The following is a 27,302-nucleotide window of genomic DNA, read 5'->3' on the forward strand; positions in this document are numbered from 1 at the left end:
ATCCCCTATCCTGTAGATACCTCGCTCCCGACTCTCTACATGAATGAAATGTGTAGACCATAGCACAAAACTGTGGCCGACACATCCACTTCACGCATTTCTATGGGAGAGCCAGAGATATATAGTCATGTATTTCCTGCTCTCCCATAGGTGCCTGGAGGGCGCCATGGTCGACACACTTCATTTATGCAGAGATCAGCGGCGCCAGGTGGGAAATTGCAGGGGGGTCTTGTGGATAGGGGATATGTATTTTTTTATACTGGATAATTCCTTTAAGGGCATTGATATAAATGGAGGTGTCATGGTTGATTTGGAGGAGGATTCTGGGTATTCTCCTACTTTTTGCAGCACCTCTCTATTTATTACCTATGTATTATCACACTATATGTTTTAATAATTGACGTCTTGTTGTTTTTTAGGTATTGCTGATTACAGACCAGAGCACGGCGAGACGATCATCTTACGACATGAAACCTTCTAATCCTCAAAGATTTCTGAACTCCAAGATCAATAAAAATCTTAGTTACAGTTTGATATAAAATAGGAGTGTTTTGTTATCTAAATTCCTAACACATTCATGATATTTCCATATTTGATAACTAATTTTAATAACTGTAAAATCCTTAACACTGAATCATCACAGTAATATTTTTGGGAACACTTATTAAATAAAGGTTCATTTGAATGAACTGTCCATCAGACGCAATACTCAGGGCTTTAAGGCTTTAAACAAAAAAAATTGTGAATGTTAATCATTTTGCTATAATGTTGAAGGTTTGTAAACTGTATGGATATTTTTAAAATAAATGTTTTGAATATAGTGATCAACCTGTTTCAGAAAAGCACAAAGGTATAAAAAATCAGTATTGCAGCAATACAATGCAGTTAAAGGGTTACTCCGGTGGAAAACTTTTTCTTTTTAAATCAACTGGTGCCAGAAAGTTAAACAGATTTGTAAATTACTTCTATTAAAAAATCTTAATCCTTCCAGTACTTATTAGCTGCTGAATACTACAGAGGAAATTCTTTTCTTTTTGGAACACAGTGCTCTTTGCTGACATCTCTGTCCATTTTAGGAACTGTCCAGAGCAGCATATGTTTGCTATGGGGATTTTCTTCTACTCTGGACAGTTCTTAAAATGGACAGAGATGTCAGCAGAGAGCACTGTGGTTATGATGTCAGCAGAGAGTTCTGTGTTCCAAAAAGAAAATAATTTCCTCTCTAGTATTCAGCAGCTAATAAGTACTAGAAGGATTAAGATTTTTTTTTATAGAAGTAATTTACAAATCTGTTTAATTTCTGGCACCAGTTGATAAAAAATATATATATATATATATGTTTTCCGTCGGACTACCCCTTTAAAGAGGTACTTGAGCGTTTGCAAACTTATCTCCTATACACAGGATCTCCAGAACGGCACACAAATCTCCTTGTACATGGGGCGACAGGGAGACATGCCCCCATGTATTCTTTATGGGAGCATCATAGATACACAAGTAAAGTGCTCGTGTATCCCTGGCACTCCCATAGAGCATGCATGGAAGGGGTTTGTCCACTTCACAGGGAGATTCAGGCGCCATTCTGGAGTTCAAAGGGGTCCCAACCACTTGTGGGATAGACCTCTATCCCCCTATTCTTTCGATAACAGATAACCTTGCAGACACTTCAGTACCCTTTAATACCAATGGATTTTCATTGTTTATACATTTAGGTTTCCCTTTTTACAAACCCTGTATGTAGCACATTTACCCAATGTCATACTGGAAATGTTGAATACATTTTCACTATAGCTTTTATAATGAAGGATATTTTTACTTTCACATACTAGTGTGTTGTTGACTATATGAATGCATTGCAAAATTCTAGATCATCTATTACTGCTTTAAAGGGCTGGATGGGTATTTTCTGTTGTACCCCCCAGAAGTGTACTGTTATACTAAGCAGTAGTTATATACACAGTGGGGCTCAAAAGTTTGGGCACCCCAGGTAAAAATTTGTATTAATGTGCATAAAGAAGCCAAGGAAAGATGGAGAAATCTCCAAAAGGCATCAAATTACAGATTAGACATTCTTATAATATGTCAACAAAAGTTAGATTTTATTTCCATTTTTTACACTTTCAAAATATCAGAAAACAAAAAAAAAATGGCATCTGCAAAAGTTTGGGCACCCTGCAGAGTTAATATCTTGTATTGTGCCCTTTGGCAAGTATCACAGCTTGTAAACGCTTTTTGTAGCCAGCCAAGAGTCTTTCAATTCTTGTTTTGAGGTATCTTTGCCCATTCTTCCTTACAAAAGTCTTCCAGTTCTTTGAGATTTCTGGGCTGTCTGTCACGCACTGCTCTTTTAAGGTCTATCCATAGATTTTCAATTATGTTGAGGTCAGGAGATTGTGAAGGCCATAGCAAAACCTTCAGTTTAAACCTCTTGATGTAATTCCTCATGGATTTCGAGGTGTGTTTAGGATCATTATCCATTTGTAGAAGTCATCCTCTCTTTAACTTCAGCTTTTTCACAGATGGCATCAAGTTAGCATCCAAAATTTGCTGAAATTTTATTGAATCCATTTTCCTTCTACTCGTGAGATGTTCCCTGTGCCACTGGCTGCAATACAACCCCAAAACATGATTGCTCCCCCCCCCCCCCCATCCTTAACAGTTGGACAGAGGTTCTTTTCATTAAATTCTGTTCCCCTTCTTCTCCAAACGTACCTTTGCTCATTCCGGCCAAAAAGTTCAATTTTAACCTCATCGGTCCACAGAACTTGTTTCCAAAATGTATCAGGCTTGTCTATATGTTCATTTGCAAAGTTAAAGCACTGATTTTTGTGGTGAGGACGTAGAAGAGGTTTTCTTCTGATGACTCTTCCATTAAGACCATATTTGTACAAGTACCTCTTTATAGTAGAATAGTGTATTTGAATTGTTTTTCTCACAATCCTGCGAGCTTTTCTGTCTGATATTTTTCTTGGTCTTCCAGATCTTGCTTTAACTTCCACTGTTCCTGATGACTACCATTTCTTAATTACATTCCGAACAGAGGATATTGACATCTGAAAACGTTTTGCTATCTTCTTATAGCCTTCTCCAGCTTTGTGAGCGTCAACTATTTTTTCAGATTTCTAGACAACTGCTCTAGAAGAACCCATGGTGCTGATTGTTGGGGCAAGGTCAGATGAGTCTGGCAATTTAAAACCTTTGAGATTGACATCACCTGGTCTTCCCAGATGATGACTGAGAACAATCCATGACACTGGCAGGTCTCAGCTTTGCAAAGGAGGCAGTGCATTCTATAAATTCTGCAGGGCGCCCAAACTTTTGCAGATGCCATTTTTTTGTTTTCTGTTATTTTGGAAGTGTAAATGATGGAAATAAAATCTGACTTTTGTTGACATATTATAAGAATGTCTAATCTGTAATTTGATGCCTTTTGGAGATTTTTCCATCTTTCCTTGGCTTCTTTATGCACATTAATACAAATTTTTACCTGGAGTGCCCAAACTTTTGATCCCCACTGTATATTTCTCAAGAACAGCACTCTGTAGTAAAATAAAAAGTGCAGGGGGTGCACGCAGGTATATTCTTGGTCAGAGACTCTCAATGTAGATACAAAAATATTTGCAGCACACCAACGTTCAAGTGCAAAAAGGTTTATTTTTATTCCATCACAAGCAGTGTTACAGAACTACGTTTCAGCATTCTTTGTCAAAGGCAGTGAGAAGCTACTGAAATGTAGCGCTCGCTGTAGCATGTGATGGAATAAGCCTACAATTTTTTGCACTTGAACACTGGTTTGCTGCAATTATCTTTGTATATTATTCACTGTAGCTAGAAAAACACCTAAATAACTGCCGCCACCACACAGTACAAAAGTCATACAACAGAGCATAACAGTGCCAGTCCCAAAATAATACAGTGATCACATAACCTCCTCCATACATATCGTTACATAATAATGCTGTTCAGTGTCTACATGATACTGATATACAGTATAAGATCCCAACACAGCCCTAAGACCAGTTCTGTAGCTGTATCACAATGGCTGATATACTTATATAATGACAATTCTAAAAATGCCTCTGACTATACAGTAGTCCCTCAAGTTACAATATTAATTGGTTCCAGGACGACCATTGTATGTTGAAACCATCGTATGTTGAGACCAGAACTTTATGGAAACCTGGTAATTGGTTCTGAAGCCACCAAAATGTCATCCAAAAATAGGAAAAAGTGAGGATTAAAGAAAACTAAGTAGATAACTAATATAGATAAAGCAAATCCTTACATATAAAAGTAAGAAAGATCTGCTGGGAGCTGTAAATCACTGTCTATAGCAGTGTTTCCCAACCAGGGTGCCTCCAGGTGTTGCAAAACTATAACTCCCAGCATGCCCGGACAGCTGAAGGTTGTCTGGGCATGCTGGGAGTTGTAGTTTTGCAACAGCTGGAGGCACCCTCTTTGGGAAACACTGGTCTATGTAGAGGACAGAAGCTTCTTCAGGGTCCTGTACAGTACACACAGTGTCCTAAAAAAAGGAAAATGGAGCCGCCCTCACCTGGTGTCCAAAGGAGCAGCTAACCCTGGCAGAGGTAAAGAGTAGTACAGAACATGTAATACCACCTTGTACTGTAGGGGGCGCTATCAGACACCAGTCAGTGCATGCACTTTAGGAATACAGGGGTTTTACCAGTGAAATAGCCATTCTGATTGGTCGGTTCTTCCAGTCATTGACACGTTTCGCAGATTCCATAGCATTGTATGTTGAGTCTGGTTTCAAGTTACAATGGTCCAGAAAAGACCATTGTATGTTGAAACTATTGTATGTTGAGGCCATTGTAAGTTGAGGGATCACTGACGTTTACTAGTTAAAATCATTTTGACAACGACTTACCCTCTTGCAGTCCGGTGCTCCTTTTCCTTTTTATTTTATTTTAAATGTCATTTTTTTTTTTTTTTGCTTTTTGTCTATTCTAGGGTTTTTTTTTAAAAGTTTGAGCAATTTTGTAATATCTGTAAGACCAGTTTTAAACAGCTTTAGGGTAAATTCCCATGTAGCGTCATTTCTGTGGATTTTTCATCCCAGTTTCTGGAAAAATACAGTAGCAGCAAAGGGGACAAATTGGGTCCATGCAGTTGCAGAAATTTACTACACATAAACGGCATCATGTCATTTATGCTGCATTATCAGCATGGATTTCCCCAATTGAGGTCAGTGGATTGCCTGCAGATCTACTTCAAAATCTGACATAAGGTTATAGAAAAAACAAAAACCTTACCTCTTCTGGTGTTCCGGTGACAACACTTCTGTGGTTCCCACCAGACTCTGTACACCTGTTGACATCTTTGACCACTGCAAAATGCGGCTGTACCATGAAGAAACATGAGGCTGGGTGTACAGATATCAGCCAGGGAACTAGGGATTGGATAACGCTGATTATAAATCAGATCACAGATTTGTTGCAGTATTATTTGCAGTAAATCCAATCTGAGTGAATTTACCCATATTGTACAGCTCCTCTTAGAATACCATATGACCATAGAAATATTAGTTTGGGAAGTCACAACTGTCTCAAACTGGCTTAAAGGGGTATCCTCAACATTAAATGTTATCCCCTATCTATAGTATAGGGGATACCAATCTCATTTGTGATGGTCTAGCTGCTTAGACCACCCCCTAGTTCCTTTGCATAGGGGATAACTTTTATTGTTGGGAATACCCCTTTTAAGGCTATTTGTAAATGTCCTCCACTTAAATTTCAGGAGATGGAAGTATAAATGGTTTGGCTATCACTAGCTTTATTTATACTATTCTGCTTAATGTAACAAGTTACTTACAAACTAATGTTAAATAAACAATGTCATGTTTGAGAAATAACGCATCTGTCTGTTTTATATTGTGACTGTGCTTAAAACATCACATCTGTGCTAAACACTTATGTCTTCATGGAGTGATCCTGAGTTACAGCCTGTTACAGTCCAGAGCAGCTTTCATTGTCTTGTCAGTTGTTATTGGAAGCAACCGACCATTTTGTCATGAGACACACAACCCACACGATGAACTGGGTTGTACAACAATGAGTAAGGGTGCATTCACACCATGTTTTTGCAATACAGTTCCCGTATACATTTTCTATGTGAAAACCGTACAGAGCCGTATTGAAAACCATATGCATTGATTCTCCATTGAAAGCCGTATGCCAAAAGATGCATCAGGTTGTGTCCGTTTTGCATCCTGTACGGTTTTGTCAGTTTTTTTTCCCGTACCCAAAACCGTAGTCTACCACGGTTTTTGGTCTGGGTAAAAAACTGTATTAAACCGTATATGTTTTTTTAACATGGGAGTCAATGGGAACCGTACAGAACTGTATGTGCATACGGTTCTATCCAGTTTTCACCATACGGTTTTTGACTTTGCACTGTTTTTTTTCTTAGAATTTGAATCAAACAAGTGGAACTTTATTCACAATGGAGTGAAAAGTTAAAAACATATATGTTTTTTTTTCTTAAAAAAGGATGCAACCTGGCACCATTTTTTAAACCGTATACGTTTTTTAACTGTATACGGGTTAAAATTTGTACACACGTTTTGATACAGTTTAGTCCGGTTTTGAGGAATCCGTTTTTCATCAAAAGCCTGACACGGGAGCTGTATTGCAAAAACGTGGTGTGAATGTACCCTAAGAGAATGCAGCTCAGTTATTTATTTTTTATTTTTTTTATCCTACAAATGTATTTTCTGTTGTCATATATACTGTATAGTTCCCAATGTACCCAAGGAGATCTACAATATATCCTAAAATACTCTATCCCATTTTCGCTTCTAGCAAGTAAGGACCCCCATACTGCCCCAGATAGAATTTAAACTCCTACAATGCCCCTATATAGTAGTTAGGACCCCCACACTGCTATCATGCAGTAGTTAAGACCCCCATGCTGCTCATATGTGGCACCATATATAAATCCTGTGCATGTATTTTTGCAATATTTCATGCCATTGTACACAGAAAAGACATGCAGTATTTATCCTTTTGAAAACAACAATACTTGCCATGGTTCACACTGCTATTTGTGGGACCATATTTCAAATGCGCCTTCAAGTGTGGCAGATGTGCAAGTTTTTCTTACCAGAGAAAACTATGACAATCGATTGTGTCTTGGTAAAGCAATTTATCTGTTGCAGAAGTGACTACATATCACATCACATGTTCTTGCAGAAGATTTTCCATAGGATCTACAATCAGATGTCTCTTCATGTGGTACCGAGAGCAGATGTCTCTTTATGTGGAATCGAAACACTGCGATTCATTGAACACATGAGAGAGGTGAGACTTGTACTGGCCAGAACCTAGGATTAATAGACATAAACAACTGCTATGCAAAAAGGCTGAATGAATCATCAGAACCAATGCTTTAGGAAAAGTGGGCCTAAATGTTTGAAACAAACCAAATGTGACTTTCTTGCTCTATCTAATGTATTGTTTTTAAAACAGTTCTGTTTTGCAGTTGTTGATCCAGGCATGTCTTAGTAAGCTTCTGATATCAGCAGAGTGGGTGTATAACCATGTAGAAACCCCTCTAACTACTCTCTGACTGCATCTTTAAAACTTGCTGTGCCTGTGGGATAATTGTTTTCCAAAGTCCACATATTTTAAGTGTCATTTCACTTATTTGTGCAGATTCCACACAGAAAACCCATCATAAAGGCAGGATGTAGATTAGTCCCATTGAATTGAACTAGGCCGTACCAAAAACCTCCGTAAAATATGGTCCAAAACTTGAAATACATGACAGAACTCTAAGAGTATGCAGAGAACCTGAGATGCCAGACAACACTGCACATATCTAGGCACTTTCCACATAAATGAACAGCATTAGACTGGACAGCTGTAAAGCATCACTAGAAATTGTCATTAAAGGGCACTGTCATTGAAAAAAATTTTGCTATTGCATTCCTTATGGTAAATTTTAAAAAAATGTACTCTGTTAAAATAAATGAAGTTTTCTATGTTTTATTTGTGTTTAAAAAAGCTGCCACTAGGTGTCTCCCTACTTGTCCAGAGCACATTACCCCCCCTATCTTTTGCACAGACTTTGGACTCCTGTTGGTCTGGAAGAAGTCCAAAATCAGAAAATTCTGTCTCGAGTGCTGAGGGGGGGGGGGGGGGATGCAGCCTTAGCCAATCATAGCTCATCTCACACTGAATTGCTATGGGCTGTGTGTAGCAGAGTGAGGGAGGAAGTTCTCCCTTGTATGGCTTCAGATGATGTCACACCTGCTGGAGAACGCCCTTCCCAGTCTGTGAATCTGGTTGAGACTGAGCAGAAAATACAGAGCAATATCAAGGTAGAAAAATGAAACAAATAATAAAAATAAAGGCAGGGGTGGTTTATCATAATGGGGCAGTGAACTGGAAGGATTATAAAATTTAACAAGATCATGAAGGTACTCTTTAATGAATGAAATGTTCAGCAATTTCCAGTATTACCAATTCCTAATGTATCAGCCTATTTGAGCCTGGAGATTAACTAAAAACTATGCAAAGGACTGACCTGTGAGTGTGCATAGGATGTTCTTTAAGACTGGGAGAAAAGGCATAGGCAGTAAATGGACACAGATGGTACAGTTGAACAGATTAAAACTAGATATTTTGCCAAGAGGTACTCACAAATCATGAAGAGGACTATGTTGGGACATATAGGGCCTCATTTACTAAGCTGAAACCGACCGTTTTTTGTCTGGTTATTTTGGCGCAGAGTGTCTGAGACAAGTCTGCGCCAGTTTGCTACAGTATGCGCCTGAAAAATCCAAAAACCCGACATTGCACTGTGAAAAGCCGAAAAGGGGGTGTGGTCGGTCCGAAAAGGGGCGTGGTTGGCCCGAAAAGGGACATGGTTTTACAGCCCGACCGATTTACTATTGAATTCACAGAAAATCCTGTGGGTAAATGGCTGGAAATATCGACCTAGAAAAAGCTGGTCAGAAAATGTTCCCGACTTTTCCCAATAGTAAATAGAGAGGAATCCTGCATGTCTGAAACAACTTTTCCCACTAGGAAAAACCTGAATCTCTTAGTAAATGAGGCTCATAGTCTAGTAATCAAACATGCTGCAACCAGGACTTTGCTCATAGTAGCACCAACAAGAAAAATGCAAGTGACACATCAAGAGGTTTCACCAGAAAACCACCAAGATTTAAAGTAAAAAAATTGACACAGATTTAGTATGCAAACTTAAAAAAAACATTTATTAAAGCAGAACACATGAGCAAATAATGTCAAAATAAATTAGGTGCACACAAATGAGAACTTTCTGTGTACGGCAGACCACTGCCTGTACACTAAGGCGCCTTGTACACTGAGTACATTTCCTCATTAAATTTCTTGGTAATTTTGCACGGAATTTGCAGTGAAAATAAGCGCCAAAGTTCAAAGTTCCATTCAACAAACTGGCTTCCGCTAGTGGATTGGAAGGCAGCTGCAAACCGATTCCACTCAGAATTTCCTCTTGGTCATAGGGAAAGTTGCTCAATGTGCAAGGGCTCAAAGGGACTAAGATACATGGATTTTTTGTATTGTATTTATGTAAATACATTTTCAGTCTCTTTTGAGCAATACGAGGATAAAAAAGGAATGTTACAAGCCCTTAGAATTGTAAGAGAGATATACAAAACCATATAGGCCCAGATTTATCAATAACTTTATGAGAGAAAAACCTGAGTGATTTTTTCCACAGCAACCAATCACATCTCAGCTAACGAGCTCTGGTAAAGTGAAAGCTGAGCTGTGATTGGTTGCTGGGGGAAAATCACTCCAGGTTTTCTCTCACACAGTTTGATAAATCTGGACCATAGTCTTTTACCTGAAGGAAAAGATACCAGCATGACAATCAACACAGGAAGATAATAGATAAATCACTATACTGTGTATTTTTACTGCTATACGACCTGACATTAAAGCAGCAGTCAGAATATTGTGAAGAAAGGTTTTATTGTTAAACCAGATGGACTAGAATGCCATAAGTCATACTAAGGTTACTAACAAGTGACCAGTGTAACCTGACTTGATAAATGGATGATGACTGGCTGGAGACCCCATGATAGGATGCAGATGGAAAAAGTCAATCCAAAAACCAAGAATATTGATGTAAAGTCCTATTTTCTGAGGGATATTCAAAAACAATGGGGGAATAAATAGTGCAAAATTTTTAGCTTAGACTAGACATTCTGCAAATGCAAAACATGTTCAAAAGTGGCACAGACTATTTCAAAATCTTGTGCATCTTTAGACTGTTTGGGTATGTTTACATGGCAGAATTACCGCGCAGAATTCCACGTGAAAATTCTGCAGTAAATTCCACAAAAATGAATTGCCTATTCACTTCAATGGGATTCCACTGTGTTATTCGCACAGCAGAATTTCAGCAGCAGAATTTTTGCTGCGGAAATTCTGCATTCTGTAAAAATATAAGTCTTGTCCTATAATTATGCAGAATTCCGCAGAGAAATCCTATTGAAATCAGTGGGGCTTGAGTGGGGAATTGGTGCACAATTGGTGCAGAATTTGCATGTTAGTAACATTATGTGCCCACCTTTATAAGAGTACTGAGGATCCTGCAGAATTCTGAAGGAAACTCTGCACAAATTCTGCAAATGCCAAAAGAATGCGGAATACTGCAAAAATGAACGCGGATGTGGAATTAATGCAGACATATGGGAATTCTGCAGTGTGAACATAGCCTTTAGTTTTAGTACCAATTCTTAATTTGGCTTCATGTTTGGTGCAATTTTGGTGAGCTTTTGGCACATTTGAGCCTCATCGCTATTAAAAACCACACCCACCCATTTATTTATTTGCTAAGCCCCACCAGTGTGGAAAATTCTATATATTTTTTTTTATTTGTTAAAAAAATCTGTTGCAAACTTCTGGTGCACACATTTTTTTATTCCCCCAATGATTTCTGGACTTACAGGGTACTTATCCTATGCTGGTGGGCCTATGTTAAAAGATAGCGGATGTATCTGTACTATGAGTGTTTGGTAATGTGTACTTCCTCTAGTTTCTATGTTCTCTGCAACGCCCCAACAGGTATGACCTTCTGTGTCACCAAATGGTTTGACTTTTGGCCAAACTTGTGCCACCTACGTATTCCCCTGGTTTTCACCCTTTATCCTGCTACAGTATGTGGATGCTGGACTACTGCTGCAGGGGAGATACCAAGTCACTTTCTTAAGAGTTTTCCCAGTTAGGTGGCAGCTGCCCAGGCAGGCCAGAATGTCACTGTGTCAAGGGACACAGATAAATGAGACAGGCTGACGCAGTAGAGGAAAAAAGAGTTGGTGATATAGTGAAGCTGAACTGGTCGAGTAGTTCAGCTGAGTAGCTCAGGAGCAGCCAAGTGGTGTAGGCTTGATGAAGCACAGGCATGGATTGTCCACAGTCCTTGTCATGAACTGGAGAATCAGCAAAGTACAGAGGGATCAGGCAGCATTGAGAGTTGAGATATCAAGCATAGGAAAGCAGGGCTTAGATTTCTTTGGTAGTTATGTGTCAGTTACCCCTTTATCCTCCATAATGATGATAAAAATAATGGTTGGTTGCTGCAAGTCCGAAGCTGAACAGTTAATTCACCCACAAGGTGCTGATGCTTCTACTGAAGCTGAAATCTGCAACAAAATGCAAGTAGGCTAACAGGTTTTCTCTAAATATTTACACAGTAAATGTGTAAATCATATTTACACTTAACAATTACTTGTGCTTTTTACATTAGGCCTCATTCACATCTATACCACAGTAGAAATACATTTAAAAGGTACATTATGTATTCTTTTGGTGTATCTATAGACTCCTATTAAGCAAACGTAATCAAAGTATTGCAATTTTAGCTGTGTTTTGTCCCTGTACAATTGACAATGCTTTTTTTGTGGTATAAAAAAAAAGTCCTGCACACCAAGTTTTTTTGCACCACAAGAAAAAAAAGTATGCAACGTTTTTCCCACTTAAGTTTGTATTTCCATTGAAATTTGTATTTGTCACATAAGGTGTTGTATTGGCCTATATGTGTAAAAAAAAATTAAAAAAAAACTTGGACAACGGTTTGGGGTTTTTTGAAGCCCGTTTAACATATTTTGCCTCTGCCTTCCTAGTTTTGGTGGGCTGTGGCCGAAACAGAAAGTCCTAGGAAGCCATTTTCAGCAGAGTACTACATGTGGCAGCAGGTTTCAGTGAAGGTGCACAGGATGATTTTCTTTCAATCTGCAAACTGCACAAAAGCACAAATGGCACCAGAGATTCTGGCAGCCATGCACAATACATGTAGGGAGCTGCCGACATCTCCACATAAACCACTCTCTTCCTGTGTGACATAACCATATATGAAAGAAAACAAAAAAAGTACGGTATATGTTTTAAGCGTATGTAAAATGTATACAATCGCAGCCAATCGTGTACGAATATGTTTAATGCATAGGATAAAAACTTTGTGACGTATGTTTTTATCCTATACATTAAAACGTATTGGCCACTTTTTCATGTAAATTGGGTACTTTTTTGCACAATTTGAAATTGGGTATACTTCAAATGGATTTGTATGGTATAGATATGAACGTACCCTTACTTGACGTTTACATTTTTAATTTATGTTATCTTGGGCAACACAGAGATAAAATATCAAAATAATTACCGCACAATGTAAGTTTATCTTGTGCCTTTGTATCATTAAAAAAAAACTCTGAAAATATTCCTGATAGTCATCAGTCTATGCTTAGATTTTGTACTGGAGCTGGTTCTGTAGCTTCATGACTCTTTGGTGGTTTAGCCTAAAAAGCAAGATAGAATATAAAACATAAAGTTACAAAAATTTACGACAAAAAATACATTTAAAGTGGACGGTCAGCAGAAAAACAGGGGTGTAAATATGCTAGATAGTACAGTATCAGGATTCCAGGCATACCTTTTTATCTTCATAGTTCTTTTCAGCACTGAGACATAAGCCTTTTTGTTGTTATGCAAATAAGGCTCAAGTATCCAGGGCATGTTCCCCTACAAGGCAGAAGGCCAGCCCATGTCCTCTTTTTCTAATGGGTATAAGTTATACACGGTAGGCAAGAGGGATGTTTGGTGGTAATAAGTAGGGCATGGACTGGACTTACCTAATGTGGTGTCCCGGTACCGTATTTCATACGTTACCTTTATGGAGGTCCCCATAGTCATAGTCCCTAGGACGTTGGGGTCCCTCTTCTGTAGTTAACCCCTTGTCACCTCTCAGTTAGTCTATGACTGTATAGACGTTCTTATAAAAATAAGTATAGATATGTGTATATATTTAATTGCCTACCTGTTTGAGCGTAGCAGGACCTGCGGGTTACGTGATTAGATTAGAACTCTATGGTTTTGCTACAGGACCTTTGGAGGTTCCCGTGACATGTTCACCCACAATGCACTGTAACGGTGAGTGACAGTTGTTATGGACCAATCCAAAACGGCAAGCCCCTGCCCATATAAGGGACCTGCGCCATCTTGATCGGTCTCTTGGGTTGCTGATCCTGGAAGAGGTAGGACCTCCGCAGCTTACAAGACGATTTACTAGGCCAAAGCCTTGCGGCCTCGGCCTCTAACGTAGCGGATAGACTAAGCAATTCCCCGCTACTCATCGCAAGATCACTGGACCTAAACGCACCCTTAAATCCAGCCGATCTCTGCTATACAATCCCTAAGAAGCTAAATTGAGCTTATCTGATCCCAACCAACTGTCAATCGCTGCTCAAGCTATATGCATAGAGACTCTGTTATCTGGACTGTTACTATTGCTGCATGTACAGAAATTCTCAGTGATGAGCATGGGGGTGCGCTGAGAGGCAGGGGCTGGGACAGGCAGTAGCTGACCTCACGGCAGACCACCAACTAGATTTTAAGATGCAAGTACAAGTTTTTAAACTGCAGCAACTTAAACACTGCAGCAATTATACACTACTGGAGCTGGAATTGCCGCGGCTGCTGGCATCAGACTTGCCCTCCAATGGGTCCTCAGTAGAGATGAGCGAATCAAATCGGACGAATCAAATATTTTTTTTAATTCACTCCTCTCTAGTCATCGATATATATTACCTCTGGAATAACCACAAGAATCTAATGAAACAGGTTGGAGCAATAATAATGAACCACAACTGATTAAATGAAACATTCGCAGTTACACAATTGGTGGGGAGGGGGGGATGGGGTAATTCCTAATAGTAGTATTACCCGCCTAACCTAACATCTGACCCACGCAGTCAGTTCTAGAGGGCCTACGAGTAGAATAAGAACATTATGAAGACTGATGAAGAATTGTTGAAATTGAAGCTCCTGCGCTTAGATGCAAAATTTGTTTTTATAGGTAGCAGGGCTGTTGGCCACATTTAGTCACCAGGGCTAGCTGTGACTGCAACTCCTAGACATCCTAAAACAGGGACACAGCGAGATAGGGGATCCCGGTACCTTGAATCTAAAACCAGCCCTCCATTAGCAGAAAAAAAAGCTGAAATAATTTCTGCTGCCACTAGGGAGCACTGTCTATTGGTTTCTTATAGTGGATGGGACCTGTATAAACCCCAAGAGGTGGCTGAAGGTAAACAGAATTCTATCTTGCTATTCTGTATGTTTGAAAGGAAGCAAGAAATTTGGAGAACTACATGAGAAAAACAGCTCATATAAATATTTAATAAAAAGAAATAATAGGTACGCTTTAGTCTAGACTGCTTCTATTAACTCATTCACCATTTCAAAATACCGGGAATATTAGGTATAGACCAAAGTTATCAATTATCCATTTAGTACTGTATGGTGCAGGAGAGGGGATTGTGTCATATCCACCACTGGCACTTAGTATTTGGAACTCACCTTTAAAAATCCTGTGCATGTCCCAGTAAAGATACACAGCTGGTCTTGTCAAAACTGTCCACTGTGTTTTGTTAGTGCTGTGTTGTCAATGCATATAAGAAGGTCCTGATACCCAATAAATGTAGTTCTACAACTGCTTAATGTGATAAGCACAGTTGCCAACTGTCTCAGATTTCTCAAGACAACAATGTAATCTTGCTTGGCATCTTACCCATCCTTTGTAGGTGCTTTTTTATTATTATTTTTTTTAATCAACATAAAAATGTTGATAAAACCTGTTATGGTCGATACAACTTCATGACATAGCAGCAGTCGGCAGCCAATCCCATTTATTGCATAGGGAAGCAGGAGTCAAGCAGCTGCCAAATACCTGCAGCTTATCCCCGGAATATAATTGGATCAGGCATGTTAAAATCCAGCATGCATAATTCTTATGTCTGATCCATGATCCTCAACAGTTACAATACATTGTGTATTACAATACACATTAGATTATCATTAGATTCTTAGATTCCCATTCACATGTATTTAATATGTGTAGGCATCTTAATTTAACCATTTACGTACCTCTTCATACTTGTAGCCCCAATATAAATCTGCTTTGCTGTTCAAATATAGGAGAATCACATCACAAAGAAGTGTAATCTACAAGAAGATAATAATTATTCTACAATATTCATTTACACAATCTGGGGATATTGAAAGAATTAAGTGCTATTTATTTTGTTTTAGCTGCGCCAAATTTGCTTAAAATGTAACGCACACTATTAGTGCCACATATTCAGATATTTAGCACCTGATTTAGCACCATGTTAGCCAATTTTTTTTAGTGGCTAGGCTTTTTGTGCTATTAACACCCTATTTTCAAAGGTTTAGCACAACTTTCTAGTGCACATAAGTGTTGCAGTTAATACCAAGTATACCTGGTAATAAATGATGTTCTATTTGCCCCAAACTTTCAAAAGACCAAACACATTTCTAAAAATGATGCGCAGTTAACACTTTAGAGGTGCAAAAAAAAAGTCTTTAAATATTACCCCCCATATTTATTATACAGAAGATATCAATGAAAAGGACTTATCATTAATAATAAAACTGCAGTATAATCCACAATTCAAGTTTGTAAGATTCAAAAAGTTTTTAAAAGACATACCAGTAGTAAGGTAAACTGTGGTGTGTCCTGGGCAGACCAATTAAAGGGGTATTCCTGGAAAAAACCTTTATATATATATCAACTGGCTCCAGAAAGTTAAACAGATTTGTAAATTACTTCTATTAAAAAATCTTAATCCTTTCAGTACTTATGAGCTTCTGAAGTTAAGGTTGTTCTTTTCTGTCTAAATCCTCTCTGATGACATGTGTCTCGGGAAACGCCCAGTTTAGAAGCAAATCCCCATAGCAAACCTCTTCTAAACTGGGCATTTCCAGAGACAGGTGTCATCAGAGAGGATTTAGACAGAAAAGAACAACCTTAACTTCAGAAGCTCTTAAGTACTGAAAGGATTAAGATTTTTTAATAGAAGTAATTTACAAATCTGTTTAACTTTCTGGAGCCAGTTGATATAGATGGCAGATGACGTCCCTTAAGTATTTAGGTATAAACCTTAGCCCCAATACCACCTCCTTATTCAAACAAAATTTTCCTCCTCTGGTTTGTGAAATTAAAAAATTATTGATTAAATGGAAATCACTTCCTTTGTCCCTCTTGGGTAGAATAGCTGCAGTGAAGATGACGGTCTTGCCAAAAATGTTGTACTTGTTAGAGACGCTCCCTGTTTTGATCCCAAAAGGCTCTCTTCTCAACCTGCAGTCTATGCTACTTAAATTTGTCTGGAAAGATGGAAGACATAGAATCCCCTTTACAGTCTTGGCAATGCCTAGGAGTCTTGGGGGATTGTCATTTCCAGACTTATATAAATATTATGTAGCTACACACTTGAGAAGACTTACAGCACTATTTACTGCCCAACCACCCCATCGGTGGTCGGAAATCGAGATGGGTTGGATACTGTCTATATGCCTGGATTAATTGATCTGGTCTTGGCGACAACCTCAGTTTCCTAGGAAAATGTTGAGATCGACCTTAGTCATGCTTAAGATCTGGGAGTTAGTTAAATCATCCCACGGGTTAAAGTCACACAAATCATTGCTTGCTCCTTTGATCGCAAATCCTTCCCTTCCGTCCAGTTACGAAAGTGTGGTGACTGACGCTTGGGTGAAGGGGAACTTATACCGACTAGTAGACATAGTTGACCCCTTGAGAAGGAAGTTAATGCTATTTGCCACCCTCCAGTCCACCTATCATCTCCCGGAGGCATCCTTCCCGTTATATCAGGATATACTCTCTGCACTATCCTTGAACTCACAAACTACAACTTTACCCCCATTGACTCCCTTTGAGAATATTTGTAAAAACTATAAATCAACTAGAGGACTTATCTCAAATGTATATACTTAATTGATTTTACCCAAAGATACATCCGAGATTCGTCACGCATACATGAATAAATGGGAATCATATCTGATACGAAAACTTTCTTTTGATCAATGGCGAAATATCTGGTCTAATGCTGCCAAGTCGTCTGCATGCACAACATACCAGGAAAACCAATATAAAATTCTAACCTTTTGGTACCATACCCCTGAACTACTCCATCACATATTCCCACAGGTTCCTCCGCTATGTTGGAGATGTCAGAAATCAACAGGTACACTTCCACATATATTTTGGGATTGTCCTGGGATTTTGGGGTATTGGAATGCGGTCCGGGAAATTATACAAAAGGTAATGGGTTTGATGCTGCCTAGGGATCCTGCCATATTTTTACTTAATGTGCTTCCTGGAGGCATAACTAAAATGCGGGTTAAACTTATACTGCAAATTCTTACGGCAGCTAAATGCTTGATTGCGAGCTGGTGGAATGAAACCACTGCTCCTCCGATAAATATGCTTTTGGATAGGATTAGAGATATAAAAAGATTGGAATGCTTATCGGCAACACTAGACAACACACTCCCTAAATATTATAAAATCTGGGAAGACTGGGAGACCTATGATACATGATGGATAGCTTTAGAATCCATGTTGGGGCAGAGTAGAGACCATGCAACTTTCCCTCTTACTTCTCTTCTCTTTTTCCTTTCTTTACTGTTATTTTTGCTTTCTTCTTGTTAACACATGAGAAATATCTGCTACAATGATTTGTTTCTAGTGCAATTCCATTCTACATACTCCTGCTTATAATCTACATTAAGTCGAGCAGAGTTAACACTTCCTAAAAATGTTCACCTATGCTCTGGAGAATTGTTGTCTCATTCAATTGTTTTTTTTTATTTTCACCAATGTATTATTCTCAAATCCCTGAGGAAACACCTAGTTAATACACAAGCCTTTTCTCTTTCTGATATGATTCATCAAATGGCTGTAATTTTCTCTAAGTGTTGCTTTCTCCTTCCATTTTTTATTTTTATTTTATTTTATTTGTTATCTTGTAAAATTCTTAAAACTCATAAATAAACAGTTATATAAAAAAAAAAAAAAAAAAAGTTTTTTCCTGGAATACCCCTATAACTTTAACGGACCAAAAGCAGTCAACTAGCAACTATATTCTGTCTATTTCTGAATGTTTATTTTTGCAGGACAGAAAAGCATAGTAGACCACGAGTCCTGCAAATTATATTTTGGATAAATAAACCGAACTTAGTCACTAGTAGGCTTTGGCCCATTATTAAGTAAATAGACCCACTGTATATATCAGCATAACTTTCTGCTGCTGTGTTGGTGTATACTATAGGCATATAATAGAGCCCTTCTAATGTGAACCCAACCTAAGACCTAACTACAGATGATTGAATGGCAGGTAAATGTTCTACTGCTATGTACTGCAAATACATTTTCCAATATTACTCACTGCTCCCAAAAAGGCACATCCAGTTCCAAGACTTATGGCTGTTGGGACTAGACCAAATTTTCTTGCCTGGATATAGAGACCACAATTTTATTAAACTGTTTAACAAGATTAAGAGTGTAACATTTAGGGTACATTCCCACACGGCGTATTTGCTGCGTATTTGCTGCTGCGTATTTTATTTTCTCTGTTGAAGTCAATGGGTAGGAAAATACGCAGCACCAAATACGCAGCAAATGCGCAGCAAATACGCAGCAAAATACGCCATGTGGGAACGTACCCTTAAGACACAAATACAAACCTCTCCTGTCACAGATATCTCAAAGCGGATCCCAGAGAGCTTCAAGAGATCTCTGTATTCCCGTTTCTCTTCATCCCAGTAATAAGTTGCAGTTCTACAAATATATAATATTATATAAATGTTTAAACTTTACAATACAATCCCTATCGTTCATTTAAAGAATCCTGTTCAGTGCCAGTCTCAGTTTATAGAAGAGGAAGAGAGCAGCACCTGTAGAGAGGTGCAAAGCTGCATCCTGGATGAGTGAAATCTGAAGTTTTATTTTTATTTTATTTATTACCAGTGATGAAGGTGTTGGCTATGGAAGTTGTGACTGTCCTGTCTGGGAGACTTTGGCTAATGTGGACACTATCTTACCATGTATTTCACCTACAGCTATTTAACAATAAATATAAGTGAATATCTCATCCAGGGAAAGCTGGGTGAGATATGGAAAATCTAGAAATAGTTAAATCCCTGGCAAAAATTTGCTTACTATGGACTTTTGGTCAGTCCTGTTTTTGCACCTGGATTTTTACGAGATGAAAGGCAGGTTTGGTAGTGGGGTCTTTCATACCCTTTCTTGGCCACTCCACGTTTTCAGATTAGCCCAGATCAGCACAGGTTCTGAAGACAGTTCATCAGTCTGTAAGTGAGGCTTTGAGGAACCTGCACCACTGATGAGAATTTGAGTCTGAAGGTTTGTAGCCTTACATTGTAACCCGTGTGAGTAACACATTTGGTGACCGTTGTGTTGAGTGGTTGGTAGTAAGCCATCTGTACAGACAGGGAAGAGATCTGTATAATAAGTGCTGGACAAGCAGGATTTCTTTTTGTGTTTATGCCTGAAGGCTGCATTTGGTGTGATACTCATACTCGACTCCATCGGGCCTAGGTTTAAACTTGCCCGTGAGTATCTCCTTCCCAGGTCAGTTTCTTTATTGTCCTAAGTGTATGTAACCTTCCACAGATTTTTGGCATGGTGTGTGGGGCTGTTCTTAGGTCCAGGACTATTGGAAGTTGATTGTGTCATACATAGATGGACACAGGAAGATTGCTCTCCCCTTGGATTCCTTGGAACTTGTTTTCCAAAATGTAAGTCCTGCCACCCTGGATTCCCTGAGCCTTCGGGCTGTGCACAATTGATCCATGCAATTTAACTGGTTGCCAAAAGGGTGATGATGAGGCTGTGGCTTGTTCCTGAGCTTCCTAGTGTCCAGGAACTTACTGTTTGGACGCAGAGAATGCAAGTGAAATGCATGTGAATCGTATGTTTAACAAATATAGGACGTTCCTGGTGACCCACCACACCAGAGAACAAATAATTGACATGCTTCCTTTCCGCTCTATTGAATGGTATCTCAGGCACAAAGACATAAGATGTTTGTTATACTGTATATGACCACACTTTTCTGTATCCGTACAATGAAGTTATACTTTTCCAATAATTATATTGAATCCAATAAAAAAAAAGTGAAAAAAACTAACCGAAAGTTGTTTTTTATGTCCTGCAGTCTGAATGAGTATTGTGGCTTACAAGCACTTTCCGACTGATCCAAGTCACAGTTCCACGTAATGTCAATTCTAACAACTCCACCCTGAAATATATTAACATCAATTTATGTATAGTTATTTGCTATATACATTTATATTTCTTTTATACAGTTTTGTGAAGAAAATATAGAAATGCCACAATTTATTAGCCACATTTTATGAAAGTTCATAAAGGCCAAAAGCTACTTCTTCATTGTAGGCTGGAATCACACAAACAACAAACATACTTCCTATAGAAAAAACAACAGAAGGAGTTAGAAAACGTTACCCAATAAAGCAACATTGTGAACAGCTGTGTTCTCCTGGAATCTGGCCTAGAAACTGTGACAGTATTTCTTATGTTATTATTAGAGATGAGCGAACTTACAGTAAATTCGATTCGTCACGAACTTCTCGGCTCGGCAGTTGATGACTTTTCCTGCATAAATTAGTTCAGCTTTCAGGTGCTCCGATGGGCTGGAAAAGGTGGATACAGTCCTAGGAGACTCTTTCCTAGGAATGTATCCACCTTTTCCAGGCCACCGGAGCACCTGAAGGCTGAACTAATTTATGCAGGATAAGTCATCAACTGCCGAGCCGAGACATTCGCGACAAATCGAATCGAATCGAATTTACTGTAAGTTCGCTCATCTCTAGTTATTATATTATGCATGTTTTTCTTCTTTTTTTTGTTGTTGTTTTTTTTTTTGTTTCTGTTCGACTATTGATCACCGGGCAGTTATTATTATACTATACAGTTAGGGGGGAATTTATTAAAGCTGCTGTACGTTTTTGTAATGCATGCGCACTTTAAGAAAGGAAAAGGCTTTTAACTGCACCTGCTGGATCCATTCATTGTTTGTACTACAAGACTTTTTTTTCCACTGCATGTGAATGTGGTGAACTGATATATTTTCATAGAAAAATACAAGCAAGTTCATGCAATGTGCGGTCAGTCAGGACGGAAACTCTGTTCACTTATACTTTGTTAGAGACTTACAGGGGGAGCTTTATCAAAACCTGTGCAGAGAAAGAGTGGTGCAGTTGCCTATAGCAACAAATCAGATCACTTGTTTCATTTTTAACCCCTTAAGGACACATGACGTTCTCATACGTCTCCATTTCCGAGTCCTTAAGGACACATGACGTATGAGAACGTCATGTGTTTTACCGGCCCCCCGCAACCATCTGGAGCGGAGCCGGTCCCCGATGCCTGCTGAAATCGTTCAGCAGGCATCGGGGCATATCGCCCAGGGGGGTCATTATGACCCCCCATGTCGGCGATGGCCGCAGATCGCTGGACAATTCAGTCCAGCGATCTGCGGCGGATTCCGGGTCAATCGGGTCTCCAGTGACCCGATGACCCGGAATTATTGGCTGATCGGGGCCGTCAGAGACGGCCCCGATCAGCCAGAGCCAGCAGGGGTGAGGTGGCACTGGTGCCACCTCACGATCGCCCTGATTCGTCGGCCGGATTACCGGCCGACCAATCAGGGCGCCTGCTGCGGGTGTCACTCCCGCAACCCGCTCCGCCCCTCTTCCGGAGGACGTGAGCGGGTGCGGGAAGACGACCCCCGGTGCTGGGGACCCCGATCCCCGGCGTCCCTGTTGGGATCGGGGCCCCAGGAGCGCCGGCCGCGGCGGAGACGACGAGGGACTGACCTGTGCGGCTGGATCGTTGGAGGTGAGTGACAGCCTCCTGCTGTTGCTTAGCAACAGCTCCCAGCATGCAAAAAGGGCATGCTGGGAGCTGTAGTTATGCAACAGCAGGAGGCAGACCACCACAACTCCCAGCATGCCCTTATGGGCATGCTGGGACTTGTAGTTTTGCAACAGCTGGAGGCACATTCTTTCTATGGAAAAGTGTACCTTCAGCTGTTGTGTAACTACAACTCCCAGCTTGCACAATCAGCTAAAGTGCATGCTGGGAGTTGTAGTGGTGCATCTGGTGGTTGCATAACTACAACTCCCAGCATGCCCGTTGGCTGTCGGTGACTGCTGAGAGTTGTAGTTTTGCAACAGCTGAAGGCACACTGAGTTAAGTAGTAAACCAGTGTATCTCCAGCTGTTGCATAACTACAATCCCCAGCATCCCCAGCCAAAGTAGTATGCCTCCGGCTGTTGCATAACTACAACACCCAGCATGCCCTTCCGCTGTCCGTACATGCTGGGGGTTGTAGCTTTTGCAACAGCTGAAGGCACACTGGTTGCAAAACACTGAGTTTGTTACCAAACTCGGTGTTTCACAACCAGTGTGCCTCCAGCTGTTGCAAAACTACAACTCCCAGCATGCACTGATAGACCGTACATGCTGGGAGTTGTAGTTTTGCAACAGCTGGATGTCCCCCCCCCAATGTGAACGTACAGGGTACACTCACATGGGCGGAGGATTACAGTTAGTATCCGGCTGCAAGTTTGAGGTGCGGCAAAATTTCTGCCGCAGCTCATACTGCCAGCGAGAAACTACTGTGAACCCCCCGCCCGTGTGACTGTACCCTAAAAACACTACACTACACTACCACAAAATAAAATAAAAAGTAAAAAACACTACATATACACATACCCCTACACAGCCCCCCTCCCCAATAAAAATAAAAAACGTCTGGTACGCCACTGTTTCCAGAACGGAGCCTCCAGCGGTTGCAAAACTACAACTCCCAGCATGCACTGATAGACTGTACATGCTGGGAGTGGTAGTTTTGCAACAGCTGGATGTTCCCCCCCCCCCCCCCCAATGTGAACGTACAGGGTACACTCACATGGGCGGAGGATTACAGTAAGTATCCGGCTGCAAGTTTGAGCTGCGTCAAATTTTCTGCCGTAGCTCAAACTGCCAGCGAGAAACTACTGTGAACCCCCGCCCGTGCGACTGTACCCTAAAAACACTACACTACACTAACACAAAATAAAATAAAAAGTAAAAAACACTACATATACACATACCCCTATACAACCCCCCTCCCCAATAAAAATGAAAAACGTCTGGTACGCCACTGTTTCCAAAACGGAGCCTCCAGCTGTTGCAAAACAACTACTCCCAGTATTGCCAGATAGCCGTTGACTGTCCAGGCATGCTGGGAGTTTTACAACAGCTGGAGGCCCCCTGTTTGGGAATCACTGGCGTAGAATACCCCTATGTCCACCCCTATGCAAGTCCCTAATTTAGGCCTCAAATGCGCATGGCGCTCTCACTTTGGAGCCCTGTCGTATTTCAAGGCAACAGTTTAGGGCCACATATGGGGTATCGCCGTACTCGGGAGAAATTGGGCTTCAAATTTTGGGGGGTATTTTCTGCTATTACCCTTTTAAAAAATGTAAAATTTTTGGGAAAACAAGCATTTTAGGTAAAAAAAAATATATATTTTTTTACATATGCAAAAGTCGTGAAACACCTGTAGGGTATTAAGGTTCAAATTACCCCTTGTTACGTTCCCCGAGGGGTCTAGTTTCCAAAATGGTATGCCATGTGTTTTTTTTTTTGCTGTCCTGGCACCATAGGGGCTTCCTAAATGCGGCATGCCCCCAGAGCAAAATTCGCTTTCAAAAAGCCAAATGTGACTCCTTCTCTTCTGAGACCTGTAGTGCGCCAGCAGAGCACTTTTCACACCCATATGGGGTGTTTTCTGAATCGGGAGAAATTGGGCTTCAAATTTTGGGGGGTATTTTCTGCTATTACCCTTTTTTAAAATTGTAAAAATTTTGGGAAACCAAGCATTTTAGGTAAAAAAAAAATATATTTTTTTACATATGCAAAAGTCGTGAAACACCTGTAGGGTATTAAGGTTCACATTACCCCTTGTTACGTTCCCCGAGGGGTCTAGTTTCCAAAATGGTATGCCATGTGTTTTTTTTTTGCTGTTCTGGCACCATAGGGGCTTCCTAAATGCGGCATGCCCCCAGAGCAAAATTTGCTTTCAAAAAGCCAAATGTTACTCCTTCTCTTCTGAGACCTGTAGTGCGCCAGCAGAGCACTTTTCACCCCCATATGGGGTGTTTTCTGAATCGGGAGAAATTGGGCTTCAAATTTTGGGGGGTATTTTCCGCTATTACCCTTTTTAAAAATGTAAACATTTTGGGAAAACAAGCATTTTAGGTAAAAAATAATTTTTTTTTTTACATATGCAAAAGTCGTGAAACACCTGTCGGGCATTAAGGTTCACGTTACCCCTTGTTACGTTCCCCGAGGGGTCTAGTTTCCAAAATGGTATGCCATGTGTTTTTTTTTTGCTGTTCTGGCACCATAGGGGCTTCCTAAATGCGGCATGCCCCCAGAGCAAAATTTGCTTTCAAAAAGCCAAATGTGACTCCTTCTATTCTGAGACCTGTAGTGCGCCAGCAGAGCACTTTTCACCCCCATATGGGGTGTTTTCTGTATCGGGAGAAATTGGGCTTCAAATTTTGGGGGGTATTTTCTGCTATTACCCTTTTTAAAAATGTAAAATTTTTGGGAAACCAAGCATTTTAGGTAAAAAAAATATATATTTTTTTTACATATGCAAAAGTCGTGAATCACCTGTAGGGTATTAAGGTTCACATTACCCCTTGTTACGTTCCCTGAGGGGTCTAGTTTCCAAAATGGTATGCCATGTGTTTTTTTTTTGCTGTCCTGGCACCATAGGGGCTTCCTAAATGCGGCATGCCCCCCAAAAACCATTTGTCGCTCCTTCCCTTCTGAGCCCTCTACTGCGCCCGCCGAACAATTAACATAGACATATGAGGTATGTGCTTACTCGAGAGAAATTGGGTTTCAAATACAAGTAAAAATTTTTTCCTTTTTATCCCTTGCAAAAATTCAAAAATTGGGTCTACAAGAACATGCGAGTGTAAAAAATGAAGATTTTGAATTTTCTCCTTCACTTTGCTGCTATTCCTGTGAAACACCTAAAGGGTTAATACACTTACTGAATGTTTTTTTGAATACTTTAGGGGGTGTAGTTTTCATAATGGGGTGTTTTATGGGGTATTTCTAATATGAAGACCCTTCAAATCCACTTCAAAACTGAACTGGTCCCTGAAAAATAGTGAGTTTGAAAATTTTGTGAAAAATTTCAAAATTGCTACTGAACTTTGAAGCCCTATGGTGTCTTCCAAAAGTAAAAACTCATAAATTTTATGATGCAAACATAAAGTAGACATATTGTATATGTGAACCCAAAAAAAATATATTTTGAATATCCATTTTCCTTACAAGCAGAGAGCTTCAAAGTTAGAAAAATGCAAAATTTTCATTTTTTTCATCAAATTTTGGGATTTTTCACCAAGAAAGGATGCAAGTTACCATAAAATTTTACCACTAAGTTAAAGTAGAATATGTCACGAAAAAACAATCTCGGAATCAGAATGATAACTAAAAGCATTCCAGAGTTATTAATGTTTAAAGTGACAGTGGTCAGAATTGCAAAAAATGCTCCGGTCCTTAAGGTATAAAATGGCCTGGTCCTTAAGGGGTTAAAAAGGCCTGCAAAAAATGGAAGAAGCAGTCTGATTGGTTGCTAGGGGCAACTGCACCACTCTTTCTCTGCACAGGTTTTGATAAATCTCCCCCACAGTGTCTTCTGTGGCTATCCCACTGATCTTTTGACATATCAATGCAATCCTCTAGAAGACTTGATTTCTTACCAGGAATAGTATTTAGAATAAATATAAAGATTCTTCCTATCATATATCAAAGGTAAACATTCATTTGTGCTGTAATTTAAAGTGAGGGCAACACTGTACCTGCATGTGTGTCTCATCACAAAAGCTTAAATGGGCACTGTCATTAGCTAATTTTTTGTATATGATACAGCAGGTAAAATAAATAAGATTTGTGATTTACTCCCTGTAAAAAAAATTGTCTTTTTATGTCACTTTCATGATCTTATAAATCTGGCCACTACCTTCTGGTCCAGACTGCATTCAGTCTGCTCAAAAGCACAGACTTTGGTCTCCTGCTGGACTGGCGGGAGACCAAACTCAGAAAGTGCGGTCTGACCATAGGCAGTGAATGGCACTCGCTCTCCCTGTTTCATACTCAGGCAGAGAATGAGTTCTATCCCACTGCCTATGGTCAGCCCGCACTTCCTTAGTCTGTGCTTTTAAGCAGAAGGAATGCATTCTGGACCAGAAGGGAGACCCTTGGGGGGAGATTTATCAAAATGGTAAATGTATGGTATGTACTATAAGTTTCTCAGACAATTTGACAAAGTGAGTTGGCCACTGTTAGATGTGACTGTGCCGATATGGTGCACTGTGCGTGGCACTGTTAGAAGACATGGTACCAGATTTATCAAACTGCGTGAGAGAAAAACTGGAGCGACTTTCCTACAGCAACCAATCACAGATCAGCCAATGAGCTCTGGTAAAGTGAAAGCTGAGCTGTGATTGGTTGTTGTGGGGAAATCACTCCAGTTTTTCTCTCACACAGTTTGTAAATCTGGGCCAATGTATGGTAAAATGTAGAAGTGCAAAGGGAACTGATATACAACAACTGAAGGAAGTTTTTTCTGCTGGTAGATGTAAATATTGGTCCTTCGTCAACAGAACGGCTTATATTAATTGATTATTAGGAAAAATCCAGCCTTTAACATGTGATAAACAGTTATAGTGAATCTATAGCATGGTCCTATAAATGGTAAGAGTCTTCTGGCCTATTAACCTGGGGGGCTCATATCCCTCTCAGTCCACCCCTGGTGAACAGATGTACTGTTTATACATTTCTGTGCTTAT

General features: G+C 39.9%; 2 protein-coding genes across 5 annotated transcripts in view; one reads left to right on the forward strand and one right to left on the reverse strand.

Annotated features, from left to right (window-relative positions):
• Window positions 1-962, forward strand: part of TCN2 (transcobalamin 2) — a 46,506-nt gene extending 45,544 nt beyond the window's left edge. Inside the window, exon 11 of one of the 3 annotated variants that reach the window (XM_056537232.1) lies at window positions 420-962. In XM_056537232.1, coding sequence (XP_056393207.1) covers window positions 420-481 — 62 coding nt within the window. In that variant the 3' untranslated portion in view covers window positions 482-962. The remainder of the gene's footprint in view (window positions 1-419) is intronic. The other 2 variants (XM_056537230.1, XM_056537231.1) reach the window with 2 other exon arrangements.
• A 9,005-nt stretch (window positions 963-9,967) lies between these two features.
• P2RX6 (purinergic receptor P2X 6) overlaps window positions 9,968-27,302 on the reverse strand; it is a 50,795-nt gene continuing 33,460 nt past the window's right edge. The window contains exons 8-13 of one of the 2 annotated variants that reach the window (XR_008847404.1): window positions 20,550-20,659; window positions 19,083-19,176; window positions 18,785-18,850; window positions 15,441-15,518; window positions 12,679-12,814; window positions 9,968-11,662 (exon numbers count right to left, since the gene is read on the reverse strand). Coding sequence is in view for 1 of the 2 variants with exons in the window: in XM_056537236.1 (XP_056393211.1) it covers window positions 12,749-12,814; window positions 15,441-15,518; window positions 18,785-18,850; window positions 19,083-19,176; window positions 20,550-20,659 (414 nt within the window). In the remaining variant the exon portion in view is untranslated. Of the gene's footprint in view, window positions 12,815-15,440; window positions 15,519-18,784; window positions 18,851-19,082; window positions 19,177-20,549; window positions 20,660-27,302 lie in introns of both variants that reach the window. The other variant, XM_056537236.1, reaches the window with a different exon arrangement.

The sequence above is a fragment of the Hyla sarda genome, chromosome 1 (assembly GCF_029499605.1).
Source record: "Hyla sarda isolate aHylSar1 chromosome 1, aHylSar1.hap1, whole genome shotgun sequence".
NCBI lineage: Eukaryota > Metazoa > Chordata > Amphibia > Anura > Hylidae > Hyla > Hyla sarda.